General features: G+C 28.6%; 1 protein-coding gene across 1 annotated transcript in view; it reads right to left on the bottom strand.

The window, feature by feature from the left end:
* Positions 1–20,024, bottom strand: part of LOC107437723 (zinc-dependent metalloprotease kuz) — a 47,063-nt gene that overhangs the window by 19,913 nt on the left and 7,126 nt on the right. Inside the window, exons 2-3 of the mRNA XM_043039550.2 lie at positions 1,509–1,647; positions 314–435 (exon numbers count right to left, since the gene is read on the bottom strand). Coding sequence (XP_042895484.1) covers positions 314–435; positions 1,509–1,647 — 261 coding nt within the window. The remainder of the gene's footprint in view (positions 1–313; positions 436–1,508; positions 1,648–20,024) is intronic.

Genomic DNA, 20,024 nt, shown 5'->3' on the forward strand with positions numbered 1-20,024 from the left:
ATTTCACATGAGCAGTATCATTTCTTTCCTTTCTTTTCAAAGATTGATTCTTTAGTAGTGAAATAGCTTAACAATATTTTTAATTATAGATGGCAAAAAATTTACATGTTTTAAAAAATGGTGGAAAGTTGCTTCTTTTTATTTTTAATTTAAAGCAGAAATAGTTTTGATTTTTATTTTTTAAACATTGTTTATTTATAGAAGATTCTCAGGGAAATAAAAATAAGTTCTTAGTGAAAATTGAGACAAAAAATATCTATTTAAGAAAATGTAAAAATAAACTAGTAAAAGAAAGAGAAAAAAACTGACTTACCTATTAGATGACCTTCATAAATGTGAGAGGTATCAAAATTCTTATCTTCACCATCAGGTGTCTCAACAATGAGATTTTTTGAAAAAACTGAAGTGTCTCGCTTTAGACGAATATTAAAATGTCTGCAAGAAAATTCACAAAGCAAGAAATTAATAATAAAATAAACTATTTAACAATGAATTAAATGAAATCAATATAATGATACTTATGGCTCGGTAATATATAATATAAAATATTAATGGATCTCAATAAAGAAAAGGTGTGTTTATTCTATTACAATTTAAACATAAACATAATATATACAGTAGTCTCCACCTAATGTGATATCGTTTCATGTCATAAAATGCTTATTATAATCGAAATCACTCAGTCGATTTTTTTCCTATTCATTTCTATGTTAAAATCATTGCTTTCTGTGACCAATACATCATTTAATATTATCAGTTTTTTTAATTATATTTTTTTAAATTTTTCTATTATTTTACTTTTTATCTGTTTATTCAGTAGGAATCTTTTATTTTCTTTCCCTGTGCTAATGTATTTGAATTTCACACAATTTTTTAAGTTAGGATACAAATTCTTTCACTGCTACTATAACTGCTGGAGAACAGGGGTTGGCTGATTGTGGGTTAATTAAAACAAAAATATTTAGGGTGAATGGTCCCATTAAAGCATTGTACAATTTCAAGAAGGCATTTGAAATGTGTGTGTTTAAGAAAAACAAACAAATATTTAAAAAAAAAAAAAACTTATGTTGTTGATTATTCTTATAATCAGATTTTTTTTTCCAGAAATATTTTATTTTAATTTATTGAATTCACCAAGTAGAGTTAACACGTTTTGAACAGTTGGGTTATAAAAAGTTTATTATCTTTTTCTTTCTTGACAATTTGATAATTCTAAAGTATAATTGTTTTCGTAGTTTCTAAAGCTGTTAATTGTATACAGATGAGTAAGTGGGTGAATTTATTTGACTAACAGTTCCATTAGGCAAATGTTTTATTTTGCAGATTATTCAAATAGTTAAGGTTTTTGTTAGAAGCCACAGAGAACACTGGAGAAAATATAATACTGACACCATGGGCTCAAAGGTTGAGATGTATAAGATGGGAAAAAACTTGATCAAATAACAAATTTTACTCTTTTAGTCTAAATTTCTATTTTATTAAAAGAAATAAAATAGGAAAATAATTACCTTTTATGTGCATGAAAATTTAGATGAACATATGATTTTGATCCCACTGATCTCTTGGCACGAAGGTGATGATCATGAACTTTCTTTATATTATAAGTTAAAGGTTCATAATACTGTATATATTCATTTAATTTTTGAGCTGAAAAAAATAAAAACAAAGAATTAAGTGCTAAAATAAAAATTCAATAATAAAAAAGCATTTATGTAATAAAAACTTATATACACAATAAATACTTGAGTGATATTTATGAATACTATTTGAAAATATGAAAAGACCGATTCATATTTACATATGAATTTTTTGGAGTACAAAAAACTATACTGTACAACAAAAAATTAAAGCAAACATAGCCTACCACAATTAAGTCACATTGTTAGAAACTTCAATAAAAAATATCAAGAAAATATGAAAATATAAAAAGTAAAAATCAATATAGCATAGATCACAAAACTCTGAAATTTCTTATTACAAAATGTAGTTAAATAAAATTATAATTTTATTAAATAACTATAGTTTTTTTAAATTTTTTTATCAGTACTTCTGATTATTTTTCTAGTAACAGAAAATGAATAGCTGCAAAAAGTTCAATTTAGAAATTATATAGAGATAATGTCCAAATTTAAATATAACTATGGCCAAATTTTTATTATTATTATTATATTTTTGTTTTTTAATATTCCACTTGAGATAATGAATTACTATATAAAAATGTGCTACATGAAACACAAATGTGCATTGGCTTCAAGATTGTTTTAAGAACTTACAAGGTCACTCAAAATTATTTTTAAACTAGGTGTGCAATAACAAAAACACTTGAAATTAATAAGGTACTTCTGTCTGAAACAACAGATTTTATTTTATATTTTAGAACCGTCGTTGAACAGCCGACCCCATTTTATGGGTTTACGACTACTAATGTTCAACTTCGTAGTCTTGTAATTTTGAATCCATTCCAGAAGACAGAGGAACTCCTGGATCAAGTATTGGGAGAAATTTGCTTTTATGGAGGGCTTTATGATGGTACTAACCTGAATTTGCATTACATGGAGAAGAAAGACTCCCACGGTTAGTTTCACGNCGTGTGGTCACTTTATACTAACCTGAATTTGCATTACATGGAGAAGAAAGACTCCCACGGTTAGTTTCACGGCAAGGGGACTCTAACCCATGGTCCGTCTACCACTGAGGATGTTTCACGTCAGCACTGTGATTGGTGCAAGCGGGATGCGGAATTTGTATCAATAGGGATTCGAACCTGGTTTGCCTCATTAGAAGGCAAACGTCCATCCCCTGAGCCATCGTGCAACAACAGATTAAATTAATAAAGTATCTTCGTCTCAAGGTTTGCCAAACTGGGCCTAGCTTAAAAAAAAAACCCTTCTAGATTTCTTTTTGGGTGAGCCCATTTGAAAAGACCCATTTTTTTAAGGCATGTCCCCCCCCCCAAAAAAATTACTATACTAGATCAATAAGTTTTACTTCAAAAGCAAAATATTTGCAAATTTTAATTATATAATGCCAAATAATTGTAAATTATTTTCATTTAAATTAAGACTTCCAAACAATGGAAGATAAATTAACTCTCTCTCTATATATATTATAAATTGAAATACATTCAACTTGTTTTGTGAGCATGAATCTCAATCAGAATGGAAAAATTAAGTTAAGTGCTCAACTTTTGATATAAAAATTTCCTTTTTTTTTAAATATCTAGACGGACTGCAGAGTGATTTAAATTATAATTAAATCAATTTACTTTTATTATGAAAGATTTCAGTTTTTTAGGAAATAAATTATTTACGTAGCATGAACAGGCTATTGAATTTTGAATTATAATAATTTTTCAATGCTGTCAGGAAATTCCTATTGGTCAGAAAATTGCATAGTATGGTTCCTTAATTAACAAATATTTATTTTTCTTTGGTCATTATCAACATAAAATAACAAAAATAATAATTCATAAAAAATTTTTTTATCCTGAAATTATCTTTAGATAAACAAATTTTATAATCCGATGCTAAAATTTTTCAATCTACTCAATAAATTCTCAAGGTATGGAGAAATATGCAAAGAGTTAAATTAACACTAAGGATAAGGAGTCCAAACTTTCGACCGCTCTCCTGTTCAAACTTTTGGGACCATATTTTTCAGATAGCAAAGCAGCTAGCCCTTTTATTTTGGGGGCAGTAAAAGTATACCATAGAAAATATAGAATGTTTATTTATAAAAAGCATGTCTTTGTGTCATATTTCATAACATAAAATATCATCTGCACTAACTAATCAGCATATTTGAGGCTATATTGAGTTCCCAGTATGCGAGATTGTTAATTAAGGTAGTAATTCGTTTTTTTTTTCTTTCCTAGCACTGTATACTGGGGGAAAAACGGAACACACTGCTGAATAACTTAACTTTTGATTTAATGATTGAATCTTCACGTGCTAGGATTTAAATAAGCAATATCTCAATCTGAGAAACATATACTTTAATAATTTTTCATTACTTTTTTTAATAACAGTCAAGAAATTTTTGAATTGTTAAATTGCATGCTCACGTTTAATTTTTATGTAGAAAAATACAAAATGTTAATGAAATAGATCAAATTTCTTGTAGAATCAGATTTTAAAAAAGTCGTATATTTAATAATATAAAATAATTTATATACAATATTAATTTCTTGACGCTTTACCTTAGGCCTAAACTAATTCATTTTTGTCCTTAAACTAATATAATAACAAGCCAGCTTTTAAAAATTAAAAATATATATGTTCATAGCCTTAAATTTTCCTAACAAACTTAATAAAATAGATAACAAAATAAAAAATAATTTTTCGTTTGAAAAATCAAATTGAAAAAAAAAAAAAAAAAAAAAATTTAAAAAGAGCTATTAATTGTTTCAGATATTATAATTCAAACAATATTTGTAGCACGCATTTTTCTGTACAACCTAAACACCTGCTTTAAAAGCAATGTTTTTTAAACGCGGCTGCGCTCATAATAGCGGTATTAATGGAAATTATTTTCATTTTTCCGACAGATATGAACAAAAGTTCATTGACTCTCAATGCAACATTCTTTAAACATAAAGACAAAATCTAAAAAAAAAAGCCAAAATTTCAACAACAACAAAAATTCAATTAACATTATGAAAAAAATATTTTATTTTATAAAGAAGTTAAAATAAATTTTTTTAAGTTTATTTTGGGTAAATTATATTTTTTCAAAAAAAAAAAAAAAAAAAAAAACAAAAAANAAGAACAAAACTCTCTCTCAAAAAAAAAAAAAAAAAATTGTTGGGCGAATTAATTTTCTATAGGCGAGGGGAAATTTTAGTGGTGTAATAGAAATAAAATTATTTTCCTTTTAGTCGGTTTCCTATTTTGCATTTATCTCCTATTTTCATTATTTTCTTCTTATCACTTTAGTATCTGTTAATTAAAGTCGGAGAGTGATTGAAATTTCTAATTGCATAAAATGGAGATAAATTTTTATGAAATGTAAGCTTATGCTTGTATTTATTGGCATCAGGCAAAAACTCCATATGAAATTTGCGTACTGCTAGTCAGAAAGTAGCTTATAATAAAATATAAATTTTGACTGTCATTAGGCAATGCAACTTCAAGATTCCATCCAACTGAGTGCTCTAGTTAGTCGAAAGTTGACATTTTGATTTTAAGATTCCATCCTCATACACACAAAGCAAATATAATTAAAATAATAGAAAAACGCGGTAATAATAATGAAATAAAATAAAAATTTTAAATTGTAATCTTGTCACAACTAAAACTAAAAACAGCGAATTACTTTTGAAAAAAGAGGGGGAATCTTTGGTGGTGTAAGAAACTTATTACAAAGGAGATGCGCCCCATGCTTTTCTTATTAGTTCCCTTGAAAAAAGTAGTTTTTGCTGTTTTTATTTTATTTCATAAATTCAATTATACAAGTGTTGTGTTTGTTATTGACGGAAAGTGGTCGAATGTTCCATTGGTGATAATAGGAAGATAAGAAAACAATTGTAACTTATATTTTATTTTATAACAGTCCTTGAACTAATTTTCAGTTTACCAAATTTTCAGTTTACGGCTACAAAAGTTCAACTCCTTATTCTTGTAATTTTGAACCCAATACAAAAGATAAAGGAACTCCTGAATTAAATATTGTGAGATATTTGCCTCCTTTAGGACTTTCAGATGGAATTAACCCGGATTTGCGTTACATGGAGAGGAAAACCACGAAAACCTCCCACAGTTAGCCTGACAAGGGGACTCCAACCCATTATTCGAATATGAATCAACCCGCTTAGCCTCACTGGAAACTGAACACTCTATCCCCCAAGCCACCACGGCTCATTTCAAGATTATTTTATTCAGGGTGCGTGGCCAAATTATTCAACAAAAAATAAGCACCTCTTCAGAACTCAAAAAATATTTTTAAGCACTTTTAAAAAATATCATAATTAGGCAGGGTTGGAAAGTTTTTGGCATTGTTTTTGATAATTGTCAAAAATTATGAAATTTTGAATTAAGTAAAACGAATGGCGTTTTCATACACTACGGACTGACAATACGCCGAAATAGATTAGGGTTGAATTAATTGTGAAAACGTTGAATAGAACAATGTGAGCTGTCTTTTTGCATAAATCGTAGCGAAAATCAACATGGTAAAGGAAAAATCTCATTTTAAAAAAGGGAAAATTAAGCACTTTTTAATAACACCCAATGAAAGAAGCACCTTTAAGGGCTTTTAAAAAACGAAAATCGAAAATAAGCTCCTTTAAGCACTTTTTAAAAACGCTACGCACCCTGTTATTTTATAACCGTCGTTGCACAGTCGACCCAATTCTGGGTTTCTGACTGCTAACGTTCAACTCCGTAGCCTTGTAATTTTGAACCGAATCCAGAAGAATAAGAAACTCCTGGATAAAAGTGGCTACCAGAATATTAGAGTCTACCCAGCACAGGCTACTAACTGAAAATTACGGCCCATGTCTAAAAGGTCGCGAGTTCAATCCCCACGCCCGAAGAGTTCCGGTGCAGTAAATGATTACTGATGGACGTTGAATCTGTCGGGTCACAAAGTCCTCCATGTTCCCATAAGAAATCATACTTCTGGGGATACTGAATTGGATATTGATCGTTCTCTGGTTCGAGTCAAAATTATGATCTGATGAATGAATGGATGTGGGAATGGGTCTGTCCTATGAGTGGGCTGTGATGTGTGTGTGGCTGAAGTCCTATTCTTCATAGATGGCACCACTGCAAAACAAGAAACTTACCCTCTGCCTTAAAATTCGCTTGGTTTCACCAAGCATGCTTGCTGGCATTGGCAAGAGACATTAGAAACAAAAACTCTTGTTTGAAATTTGAGCATTCTAGCTAATTAGAAAAAAAATCGAAATTTTGATTAACGATAAATTGCGTTTGGCGATAAAATTTGCTTATAATTTTCAGGAAACTAATTTAAACTTGCATTGTCATATAGCACAAAGCTCCAACAGAAATGTATAAACACTATCTAATCAGAAAGTGAACGAAATTTCTATTAATAAAAAATTCCCTTTTGCAATAAATTCTGCTAGTAGTAAATAGAAAACCAGTCAAATTTGTACTGCCTCCCTCTTAGATCAGAACTAAACAACAGTGAAAGTTTGAGTGCTCTAGCTAGTTGAAAAAGTTTTGCACAATTTCGAAGTTAGAGGAGGGAAAAATAGTAAAGCAAGATAACGAAAGTTTTTATTTATTAATTATCCAATAATATCAGAGATTATAATAGATGTAATAAAGCAATAGTAGATAATTTTTAACTTGATAATTGCGAACTGATTATAATTTCAATTAATGTTGTACAACGAAAGTGTTGACTCATTCCAAAAATACGACGTATCAGTTACGGAAGTGAATTGTCCACAGAAAATTTAGGATGAATTTTCTTCTAATGTTTTTATCTTTCTAAACATCCGTCAATCCTAGAGGTCGGATTTCCTTTGTTTAAACAGAATAGTGTTCATTTTATGTCATTTGCGTGTGCACTTTTCATTTGTTTTTCACTTTTAAAAATAATAGTTTTGATTGACGTTAATATGATAATAAATCTCCAGAATTTTATGTAAAGCAATGTCAGCTAATTTGCTTCATTCCTAATCTAATGAATGACGATAATACACCTGACAGTTTTAGAAAGAAAGAAATAATCAGTACCCACCAGATTGCATTTGCTTCTATTTTAAATACAAAGTAAACGAACTGAGATAAACAGAAACATTCACAGCTACATTTGAGAGCAGTAACTTAGTTTCAAATTCCTTCTACAATAACATAAAAAAAAGTTTTTCCTTGCTATAAGTATTTAGAAAATGTTCATTAAGGAAATATCACAAAAGGAAAAATAAGACTACAAAATTTCCCTACAAACGTATTAGATTTTTACAATTTAGTTAAAAATCTTTAGTAAATAAAATCGTAGGTTTAATACCAATATTTCAAAAAAAAAAAAAAAAAATATCCGCACTTCAAGGAAATAGGAGAGAGAAAAAAGAAATTTCGAAGTTATAACTGATACTAATCAAAAATTAGAAAGGAATAGGAATCTGAAATACAAATAATTGAGGAAATTCGTCCTGTAATTCAAAATTTACAGGTAAATTCTAGGCTCATAACTCTACACAACTTTCAAATTGCACTCAAATATTGCATTAAGAAATAATTATCCTTAAAAATGAAACATGTATAATATTTATTTCGAAAATAAATTCTATATTTTGATTTGATTGTTAAACTCTAGAACACGGTCTAGAATTCATGATTTAATATAATTCTTAAAATGCATGGTAATTTAATGGTTACGAAAAAAAACAATTTAAATTTTATTTTTGTTTTTAATAGTTTTCTACATTATTTGAATCTCACATAAAAATCGAATAAAATTTGGAGGCACATTTTATATTTTCTATATTTTCTATTTCATATAGAAAATATGATTGTTAAAGTCGTACAACAAACAATTATGCAGACATATAAAGTAAAGTCGTATTATAATATATTTATATAATTTAATATGTAACGAAATTATAATAATTAAAACTTTTGAATAAATAATTTAACAGCAATACTTCGTTCATGATGTAAAATTTTAAAAGCTAATACTTGGTAATAAAAAAAAAATTATGAAGCAGCTTTAAAACCCATCTATATAGACATCAAAATTTTACGGAAACACACAGTTATGAAAGATGTTTTCGCCCTGATAAAAATCCAGGTGAAAACAATTTACTTCTTCGGGGAAAAACGACATATTCCAACCATTTAGAGTTCTGAAAGCAAAGAGGAGATGAAAAATCTAAAATGGCCACGCGAATCAATGAATGGAACAATCGAAACTTCCGCAAGTAAAAAGATATAAAACATTTATGCCCCTCCCAACTTTCACCAAGTTTCAGGTAAAGAGCGAGGCCAACGACTGAATTGCATCCCAGTTGGTAACATATAAACGGATATCTATATACCCTTACATCTTAAAACAGACTTGCCATGGTGGTGATTCATCTGACATGACGTGATAATATCGAGAAAAAGAAACAATTTCGCTGAACTTGTTTTGTTTTAAGTGGGAATGAAATATTGATTATAATAGAAGAATGTTTTACTCACACCTCAGTGGCAAAAAAACAAAATTGTTTTAATGAGGCAGCACAGTATTTAAAACTTTTACTGACATATTTAATATTGGAAAGAACTATTTATGAGGCTGAACAGATGATTAGCTATAGAATATTTACATTCGCATCTTTAAAAGAAAAAAATAATTAAAAATCCACCAGTTTATGTTGTTGTTAAATTTCCTCCCAAAAAATAATAATCTGATTTGATTTGATTCTGGTCAAATTCAAATTTTATTGGGTAAGAATTACACAAAATATTACATGGTTGCAAGTTCTTAAAATGAATCAAACATTAATCAATAATGATTATTTCATAACGCATTTTATTGATTAAAAAAAAACTAGTAATTAGTGGGGAAAACTTAATTAAAAAAACCTTCTTCACACCAAAATTCTTTTGTTTTTTGTTTTGTTTTAAATGGTTACATGCAAATTTTATTAGTTCAAGACAACAAAAAATATAACATAATCGCATCTTTTTCAAATAAATTAATTGATAACAACGGATATAATAATTTATTTAGGAATTTATTTATTAAATAACAGTATCTTACTTTAATTTAAACGACAAAAAATTTTCAAAATAAAGTTAAATACATTCATTTTTATTAATTATTTTTTTAATAATTAATTCCTGATAACTTGACTTGCCACTGCCGTTTGCACCTAATAAGAACCAAAATAAACAACTAACGCTGAATTTTAAATGAGAGGAAAACGCTTCTCTTTCAGAAAAACATATCTGATTTGATTTAAACAGTCAAATAAAATTTCTACAATAATTCTTTTATTTTTTTTCAAAAAAGATTCTTCGTAATTAATTATTGATAAAAATAAAATAAGCCTTAACTTTATTTAGATTGTAGTTAAGGTTTTGATAGATAATGAACTAGTACCGGAAAAAATTTTCGACTTTATCTATTTTTTAACGAACTTATTGATTGAATATTTATACGAAGTTTAATAAAAATAATTAGTTTATCCTAAACTCATTTTAAAGAACAATAAGCAACTCTCGATTATTTTAAAAAAATTTCTGCTTATCTTTATAAGCTAACACACATTGAACATACTGCGCGTAAATGAATTAGAAATTAAAGCTCCTCGATCCGCTCTTTCATTTGAAATTATTTTTCATAAATATGATCAATAATATTACTACATTGGCAATAAAAATTATTCATTTAGCCATTTTTTTCATAGTCATTCAAGAAATAATAACAAATCTGCAAATTGATAGTTGAAATAGAAAATGATTTCTTTGACACTAAAATCTCTTAAATGAAAAATCATTAAAAATTTTCAGGAGAATTTACTTCCAAATATGAACAGACAATGTCCTTCGCAAGACGAAAAGATCTATTGCCCCATAGCTCAGCCTTCGAACGAAAAACCCAAATAAGATAATTCCATTTCATGGAAACCCAGTTTACAAGGTCGGTGAACTTAGCATTTTGTGCGTTGGAAGCTATCATATAATTGAAAAGGCAGATCTTCAAGACATTCCAAGGTGGTTTGAAAGCACTACATTTTCGAAAGAAATTAATTTTCAGGCAGGATATTAAAAGGAGAGAAAAAGGAGAGAAAAAAAAAGGAAAAAAAAGGATGAAAGGGAAATCTAACTTCGCATATTCATCACTCCAACAAAGATGAAAAGTGAGACTAAAGAATTGTTTAATGTTAAATTAGAAGATGATTTTTTTTTTCTTTACAGATTTCGCTTTTAAATAATAACAGAAAGGAATGGTTAAGGTTTTTGACACAATCGCAAAATCTACTAAAAAAAGATATTCAAAATTATTCTACCAACTACCGAAAACTCATACGTAGATCAAGTTAAGAGTTTCATTTGAACAACATAATTACAATAGAAAATTAACACCATATTACTACAAAATTAATACCAGTCGATTAAACTATTATTAAAAAAGGATTCAAAATAAAATATATTTAGCAAAATTTATGTAATAATAAAATATATTTAATAAAAAAACAATTAAAATATGTAAAACCAGTTGCTTTTAAGTTTTTCGGTCTAAAACTGCACAAACAACAAGATAATGTAATGAAGTTTCAAGTGAACATGATGTTCACATTATATTAGTTACGTAAAATTTAAGTTAGGAGGGGGTAACTATAATTTTTAAAAGGGGATTACACCTTTGAAACATTAAAAACAAAGAAATAACTACATTCGCTATAATTATTCAAAATTTATGACCACGAAGAACCAAGTTTCACAGGTATTTTGAGTTTATAAATTATTAATATTGCTTAAAATTATAATTAATCGTAAGATTTTTATTGGCATTAAACAAATATTTAAAATTAAACATCAATAAAAATGTAGATAAATACATTTTTTAAACGTCATAAGTGTACGGTAATTATATTCGGAGTAATAAGTGCTTTTATCATTTTCAAAAATATAGGCTTGGGCTATCTTGATACAGTTTTGGAAGGTAAATCTACCGTGTAATGTATATGTTATCGGCAAAGTATGAAATCCGGCACTGTATAGAATGCCTAGGTATTGTATAGAATGCTAAAATTAGCCGGCAAAGTATGAAATGAATTATATTTCACACATTGCCTAGGCATTCTATAGAATGCTAAAATGAGAATCCGGCAAATTATAAAATACATCTCCGATTCGTCAAAATGTCATTCAAAACGTCATCCGATTTGATATTAATTTATTCGTGGATATAATTACATTTATTTGATATTTTACTACTTACTGACGATAGATTAGAAGAAACATTAGCGTTTGGAGTATCGGGCAAACATATACCGGGCAATGGCACTGAACCTTAAAAAAATATCAGTGCAGGATATACCGGGCAGTGGCACTGAACCTTAAAAAAATATCAGTGTAGGGTATACCGGGCAATGGCACTTTAAGAATTATATCCACGAATAAATTAATATCAAATCGGATGCAATAAATATTTATTCACCAAAGCAACTTTGTGATTGTCAACATTCACCGGTGAAAGTCAACAACCACCGATTTCGCTCATTCACAGTTACATGCACATCATTTACATAATAACCTCATCAGGACGTTTATTTCATACTTTGCTTAAATAGCATTTGGCATTCTATAGAATTCCTAGGCATTTTATACAGTGCCTAGGGAAAGTATGTAATACTTCTCACATTTCATACTTTGTCTAAAAACATCCGGCATCCTATACAATGCCGGTGTTTCATACTTTGTCGGTGACATATATATAAAAAAAGGACGTTCAAAAATGTAATCTAATCATGACTTATATTATACTAAATTCTCAGAATGAAACCGAAACAATGGGGTTTATTATTGTTCCATACCAGGATTCCTAAAAGGTGTTCCACGGAACAATAGGGTGTTGTCACTTAGAAGGGTACCGAAAATTACATATTTTTTTTAAAACTAGACACAGCTACAGGACTGCGAATGAAAACTTAATTTAAGATTATTATTAAAAATTCCATTCCTCTTATTAAATGTTTCTAAAATAAAGTCTTTCATTGCTTAACATGTGCACAATTATTTATAATGTCGGGGCTCCACCGAAAGAAGGTTGAATGATTAATTAAAGTTCCGTAGTCGAAAAAAATTTGGAACCCCTGCTCCATATTGTCAAAACAAAAATAAGAAATATAAAACAAAAAACAACTTAAGACCCATGGAAGCATCATTAAGTCAATAATGAATTTATGTATTAATTAATACATTATTATAATTGTAATATAATGTATTAATTAATGTAGCATTTAGTAATTGCAACTATAAGATTAACAGCATAATTAATTTAAAATATTTTCCAAATGATTCTCTCACGAACAAAAAAAAAAAAAAAAAAAAAAAAAAAAAAAAAAAAAAAAAAAAAAAANTGAAGGTGACGTACAGGAATTACCTGACATTCAAGTTATTCGTATGAGTAACAAAGATCTCATACACTTGAACAAATACTGGGTTTGAAAAAAAACTTTGTGACTTTAGAATTTATGATTCCTAAAACTTTATCCATCAGAGTTAAAATAAAATATTAAAAAAAAGGGGGGGGGGGAACATGTTGTTCTCTAGTTTTAAGAGAACTAAAGTTATAAATCATTCAAGAATACACTTTATTGCGCAATTGGATTACATCAGTCCAAAGAATACGGAAGCCTATTTCAGAATTATACTTATCCAATTTCGTCGATTTCAAAAAGCATCGAAAGACTATAAATAAAAATAAAATAGTTTTAAAATTAAGAAGAAAAAAACTTTTCTATGTCTTTGCACGAAAAAAATAAGAAATAAAATATTGAGCGTAGCTTATACGAATATTGTTGATACAATTTCAGTTAATTTTCCAGGTATTATATGTTTATTTTATAAATTTTATCTTAAAATGTTGTGCAAGAATTTCTTATAAGCTCTTTAAAGAAAGCTGATGAAAAGTCGGTGGTTTATTTGATGCTACTATTGCTATTCGAAAACCGCCGATTTTATTTCATACTCATTCATCTTAGTCAAGTCTGCGAATTCTGAATTTAAAAATCGCGTTTCATTTTTTTGCCCCAAATATTATCTAATCATTGTAATTTCAGCAATGACAATAAAAACTCGATGAGGTCAGACGTAAGTGCATATAATTAGAGAAAGATGCGTATACAAATCTACTTATCTACTCTATTATTAACAGAGTAGATAAATAGTGAGTTTTTTTTTTAATAAGTATTATAACATTAAAATAGCAATCAAATTATCAGTTAAACTCATGGCATCAACCAAATTACATGGCAAAAAAGATGATAAAAAAGATATCGCAACAATCAATGCTTTCATGGAATTCGGTGGAAATTTTAATTGAGTATAGTTCGGAATCGGATTCGATCATTTCAGACAAGACTTCACAGCTCTAATCAAACATACGAAATTATGCACAAAACTGAAAGACACGTATCCACACAAGTAAAAAGACAAAACGTTTCCAGGGGTCTGTTTAGAAGAAATTTGGGTCCGTTAACGCAGTGTTCCCCAACCTTTTTATCACCGCGGACCAATCAACGTTTGATAGTTTTACCGCGGCCCGCTGGGGAGGGGACGTTGATTTTTTATATTTCAGATTATTTTGATTTATTAATTTTAATTTAATTGTATTTAAACATGCCTTTAAAATAAAATACAGTTAAACCAAAAATTAAATATTAAGTGATTTAACAATTTAACTTACAAGAACCAGGGGCCTGTCCAGACATTTTGTGAAAGGTCCGTTTTTCGTGAAATTGTGAAAAAATTACTCACATTCTTTCAACCAGGGTCCGCTTTTATGAATTTGTGCAAATAGGGTCCGTTATTGCAAAAAAAAAATTTTTCAAGGAGTTTTTAAATTGTAAAGACATACAAGATTATGCTCAACACTGTAAAATTATAATTAAAAAAATTAAATTTTAAAAAATAAACAACAATTGCTGCTTCTAAATTAGAGATGCAACATACAAATATTTGGTATTTAGCCTATACTGCTGAACGCAGAATATTAATTTCGGACGAATAATGGAAGAATCGTCTACCGAAGACAAAACTTAATTCGCTTACATCCATCTTCCCTGGAAAGGGTTTATTCGATTAACAAAATAATAATGAAGATAAACAAATTTGTGAAGGGTCCGATTAAAAGAAAAATCATTTTGTGAAGGATCCGTTTTTAAGTTAAAAACCTTCAGGGGCCTTTTTTTTAAAAATAAATAAAATTTTAATGGAGTACAGATATTTTTAATTTGGAGTATAAACCTAGGAATTTAAATTCAGTTACGATGAAATGTGCGGCCCGGTACCATTTGCATACCTGCCAACTTTTAATCCCTTCCATTATGATTTTTCCCAGTGGTATTAAAATGGAATAAAAATTTCAATTTTAAGCAAAAAAATACGTTGTATTTGAAATAGCTTAAGCTGCCTCTCATGATGGTAACGCATATTAATATACATGCTTAATTCTTTTAGGAATAGTGGTGATGAAAATCCTTTAAAAATTTAGTTTATAAAAGAAAATATAGTATATATTTACTACCACTTTAAATATAAAAATAAAATTTTACGCCAAATGCGTAAAAGTTGGCAGGTATGCATTTGATCCACGGACGGGTGCCGGTCCGCCGACCGGGGGTTGGGGAACACTGCTTTAACGGACCCTTCACAAAATATCTTTTCATAAAAACGAACCCTTCACAAAATAATTTATCTTTTAATCGGACCCTTCAAAAATTTGTTTATCTTCATTATTGTTTTGTTAATAGAATAAACACTTCCCGGGAAGGAGGGGGGGAGAAAGACAGATGTAAACGAACTAAGTTTTGTCTTCGGCAGACGCTTCTTCCTTAATTCGTCCGAAATGAATATTCTGCTGCAGCAGTATAGGCTAAATATACCAAATATTTGTTGGACCTCTAATTTAGTAGTTGCAATTGCTGTTTAGTTTTTATAATTAAATTTTTTTTAATTATAATTTTACAGTGCTGAGCATAATCTTGTATGTCTTTACAATTTAAAAACTCCTTGAAAAAGTGTTTTGCAATAACAGAACCCTATTTTCACAAATTCACAAAAGCAGGACCCTGGTTGGAAGAATGTGACTTGTTTATTTTATATTCACAAATTGTGAGTAATTTTTTCAAAATTTTACAAAAACAAGCCTTTCACAAAATGTCTGGACAGACCCCTGGTTTTCTTTCTTTTATTTATTGCCTTAGCCGATGGCTTTACGTTATTAGATTAAGCATAACACATAGAATATTAAGCATGATTTTTTTAAAAGTTCATTAAAAAAAAAAATTAAAGNAAAAAAAAAAAAAAAAAAAAAAAAAAAAAAAAAAAAAAAAAAAAAAAAAAAAGGTAAGCCACAATCAGCATCATTTGACATGATGTTGTTGCTCGAGGCCATATCATGAAAGCTGTAATCAAGCTATTTTCTCCGGTACTCATTCGTTCCGGTGAATAGTGAAAAACCTATTATCACAGTACAGTAGTACATAATATTATATTTCGAACACATTAAAAACCGCATCAATTACCATGATGCCATCAGTACTAATTGAGAAAATTAATTAAGCATTATTTCTTTTATAGATTATAATGTTCGTAATTACCTTAATAAACTTTATTTAAAAAATCAGGGGTTCCGCCGAAAGAAGGTTGATTATTAAGGGTTCCATAGCCCCCCTCCCCAAAAAAAATAAGAACCGCTGTTCTAGCAAAAACAGCTCAGTATCAATAGAAAGAATAATTTCAAAAATTGGTCTTATTCCTACAAAACTAAAAAATTATAAGATAAGATAATTGTTTTTTTAAAAGATGTTTTTGAATTTTTATTTTCTAAAATTTAAAATATTAGCGGAGTGCATAAATTTTAATTTTAGAAATTCTTTTTATTTTTATTATTTAATATTTTCTACACCAAAATTTAGGTTTTTGACAACTGTCAAAAAAAAAAAGTTTAATCTGTAAATAATTCAAGAATATAATTGAATATATATATTTAAAATACAGTATGACGTAATTGCATTATGACGTATTATGATATGTTTATATAAGGAATATATATTTATTTATAAATACTTTATAGTATTTATAATAGTTAAATTATGCTTACACCATAATTTTGGGTTTTTGACAGGAAAAACTATGTTAAAAAGTGACTTTGGCATGACAGTCAGTGATTCGTCATTGAAATTTCTTTATTTTACAAAATCAACTATTGATAAATTCTTGAATATGAGTGAACAAAAAATTTAAATTATTATTTTTTTTAAATTTATTTTAAAACAAATATAATTCCGATAATCTAACGTATTTACATTAGTAACTTTTAAATTGTTTTGAATAATTAAAAAATACCATGAAAATAATTGTGAATAGAAAACTGAAAGTATTGAAACGTAGATGGGGAAAGAAAACTCACTTTTCCGTGACTAAAATCATCGAACCATCCCAAAATTTATGAGCGATTGAGAAATAATTAAAAAAAAAAAAACAAATTTTGGCAATAAGCATAGACGTCTTTTTTCAAGAAAAATTGCTCAAAAAATAATAAAATACATCAGTAAAATGATTCGTAAAAATTTAATTAAAACAAAAACTTTTGGGTGTTCTAGAAAACAAAGAGCTAAAAGATAAAATTATATTTCAGGGTCAATCAGACTATCTATGAAAGGCTTTTAAAAAAATCTAATAATTTTGTGAAACTAAAATTAGCGTTATATTGGGTTCTTTTAGCTACGATCAGAGTTGGTAAAGTTTAGGACAGAATCGATTTAATCCACGGTTTAATCCGTTTTAAATTGTCTAAAATCCTTTTACTCAAATTATGTCATAATTTAAAAAAAAAGTATTGTGAAAAATAAAATGTTAATTTTTGAACAAGAAACAAAATGAAGAAAATTTTTTGTTTCATTAAAAAAGTTTATTATTATTTTTAATATTGCATTATTTATCCTTATGCTAAAATATAATTTATAAGTATTAAAAGCATATACATTCATATTTAAGGGATAAGGTATTCACTTTAGTTGTTCAATGAATTGTGGAGAGTCGAAAGTTATAAATCTTTTCCTGTTCTTTTATTTTCTTTTAATAAGTTTAAGCAAATTGCAGGGGCGGATCTACTTAAGGGCTTTTTGGGCTGCAGCCCAGGGCCCCGTGGATACAAAGGGCCCCAGTCCCCACTGGAAACAATAAGTGATATTTTGAATTAAAAAAATATCTAATATTAAAAAAAAGTATATTATAAGATTGGCAACCCTGAGATCAATCAACCCATGCATGTGCGCGTCTATCGAATGAAACGGGGAACTACCCGTCGCTTGTGTACCGACTTCTCGCAGCGCCGCTTAACGCCCGACGTAATTTTTTTTCGTACTTCTGTTCTCGTCGTCAAAGTGACAAACTTGTTTAGTTTACTAATAACTGTCTTGACTGCCAGAAACCCTCTGATCCCACTGAAAACTATATTGGTGTTCAGCAAAAGGAAAGCAAAAGGAATACCGAGGCGGAAAGAAATTTAGAGAATTTTAAGTTTGAGTTTGAGAAATACGTTGACGTGAGCTTGTGGCCAGAATTGCTAAATAATGATTTTATTAATGACATACTCTCACATGAAATGACTGACTTTCAAAATAAAGATCCGAAAAATCTATATTCAGTTTCAATAAAGAAATACAAAGAACAAAACAGAACATTTTCAAATAGGTATTTCATTAGGAAAATGAAAAATGGTCAATCACTGGAAAGATCTTGGTTATTTTATTCAACCAGGGTTGGTGCCTTTTTTTGTTTGACTTGCAAACTTTTTTCTAAAATTCCTTCTCAATACACAACTGGATTTTCTGATTGGAAATACATAGGAACTTGTTCAGAAAATCATGAAAATTCTAATGAACATAAGAAATTAATGTTAGTGTGGTTGACACGTGAAGGCAACAAGTTATTTTTAAAGGCAACAAGTAAATTGTATCATTAAAAGACTTCATGTGCAACATAAGGCAAAAATCAGATCAGAAACTAAAGGAATACGAAGAGAAAGCTAAAAAATTCAGTACTAGTGTGGGAATAGACTACAATGACATAAACAAGAGACGCATTACTCCAAAATTTTCAGATAAGTCTACAGATAAATTCTCAGTATACGGCGCAGAAAAATTTGAAAGAGACACGCTAAACGTTGCGTTGGATAAGCTGATTATTGATTTAAATAAAAGGAGCCAAGTCTATGAGATGTATAGCAAGAAATTCAAATTTTTAATGGATTTGCAAGACAAAAATATGGAAAACATAGATCTGGAAAGTGTACGTAATATTGTTGAGTATTATCCATATGACGTAGACGAGCATTTAGTGAATGAGTGCATTCAGTTAAAATCTTATTTACTTCAGTCTAAGCAGTGAAATTTTTATGCTGATTTATAAAAAGAAATTTGTTGATGTTTTCCCAAATTTCTACACTATCTTAAAGATTTTTTTAACTTTGCTAATCACTAGCTGTGAAGCTGAGCGCTCTTTCTCCAGGATGTCATATATAGAAAACAAATATAGGACAACAATGTCGAACCATCGACTAAATCATTTATCAGTTCTTTCCATAAATTGTGATTTAACGAAGGACTTACAATGTGATGAACAAATGAAGGAGTTTGCAGCACCAAAATGCAGAAAGGTTGCTTTATAATTTATATAACATAACTACACATAACCTGTCAATTTCTTTTGCAATAATGTTGAACAGTTGCTGCTTGTATAGACAAATAAAAATAAATAAAAAAAAGAAAAAAATTATTTTAATGTCCTGTTTTTTTCTATATACTTATCTACATCACTATAGAAAACAGTTTTTTGACAAAATGGCTATTAGGGCCCCAAAGTAGTTTCAGCCCAGGGCCCCACAAATTCACGATCCGCCCATGGCAAATTGTACAAAAAGTATCAAATATTTATTAATATATGTAAAGAATTTTTACCTTTTTACCAACATTCAAGCTTTTGGACCCTTTAAGACAGTTTAGGTCAATTTAAGACAGTAAAACCAGTTTAGGACGTCCAAAACCCCAACCCTGGCTATGATCCTTTTTAAACACGTTTAAGTAAAACAGTGATTGCACGAAAAAGAAAGGTTTAAAATACTAATGTAAATTAATCAAAAAAGCTTTTATCATATAAAAATGTTTATTTAATATTATTTGCAAAGCATAATCCTCTCAATCTAAATACGTAGAGCTCTGATTAATGACGTCATCGACTCCATTTTTAATAAGTCTTTAATAAAGATTCATTTTTAAAATGGGAGGGGGGGGGACTTGCCTATTTTTAAATAACAAGGGTTTATTTTCA

Source organism: Parasteatoda tepidariorum, chromosome 9 (genome assembly GCF_043381705.1).
Source record: "Parasteatoda tepidariorum isolate YZ-2023 chromosome 9, CAS_Ptep_4.0, whole genome shotgun sequence".
In the NCBI taxonomy this organism is placed as follows: domain Eukaryota; kingdom Metazoa; phylum Arthropoda; class Arachnida; order Araneae; family Theridiidae; genus Parasteatoda; species Parasteatoda tepidariorum.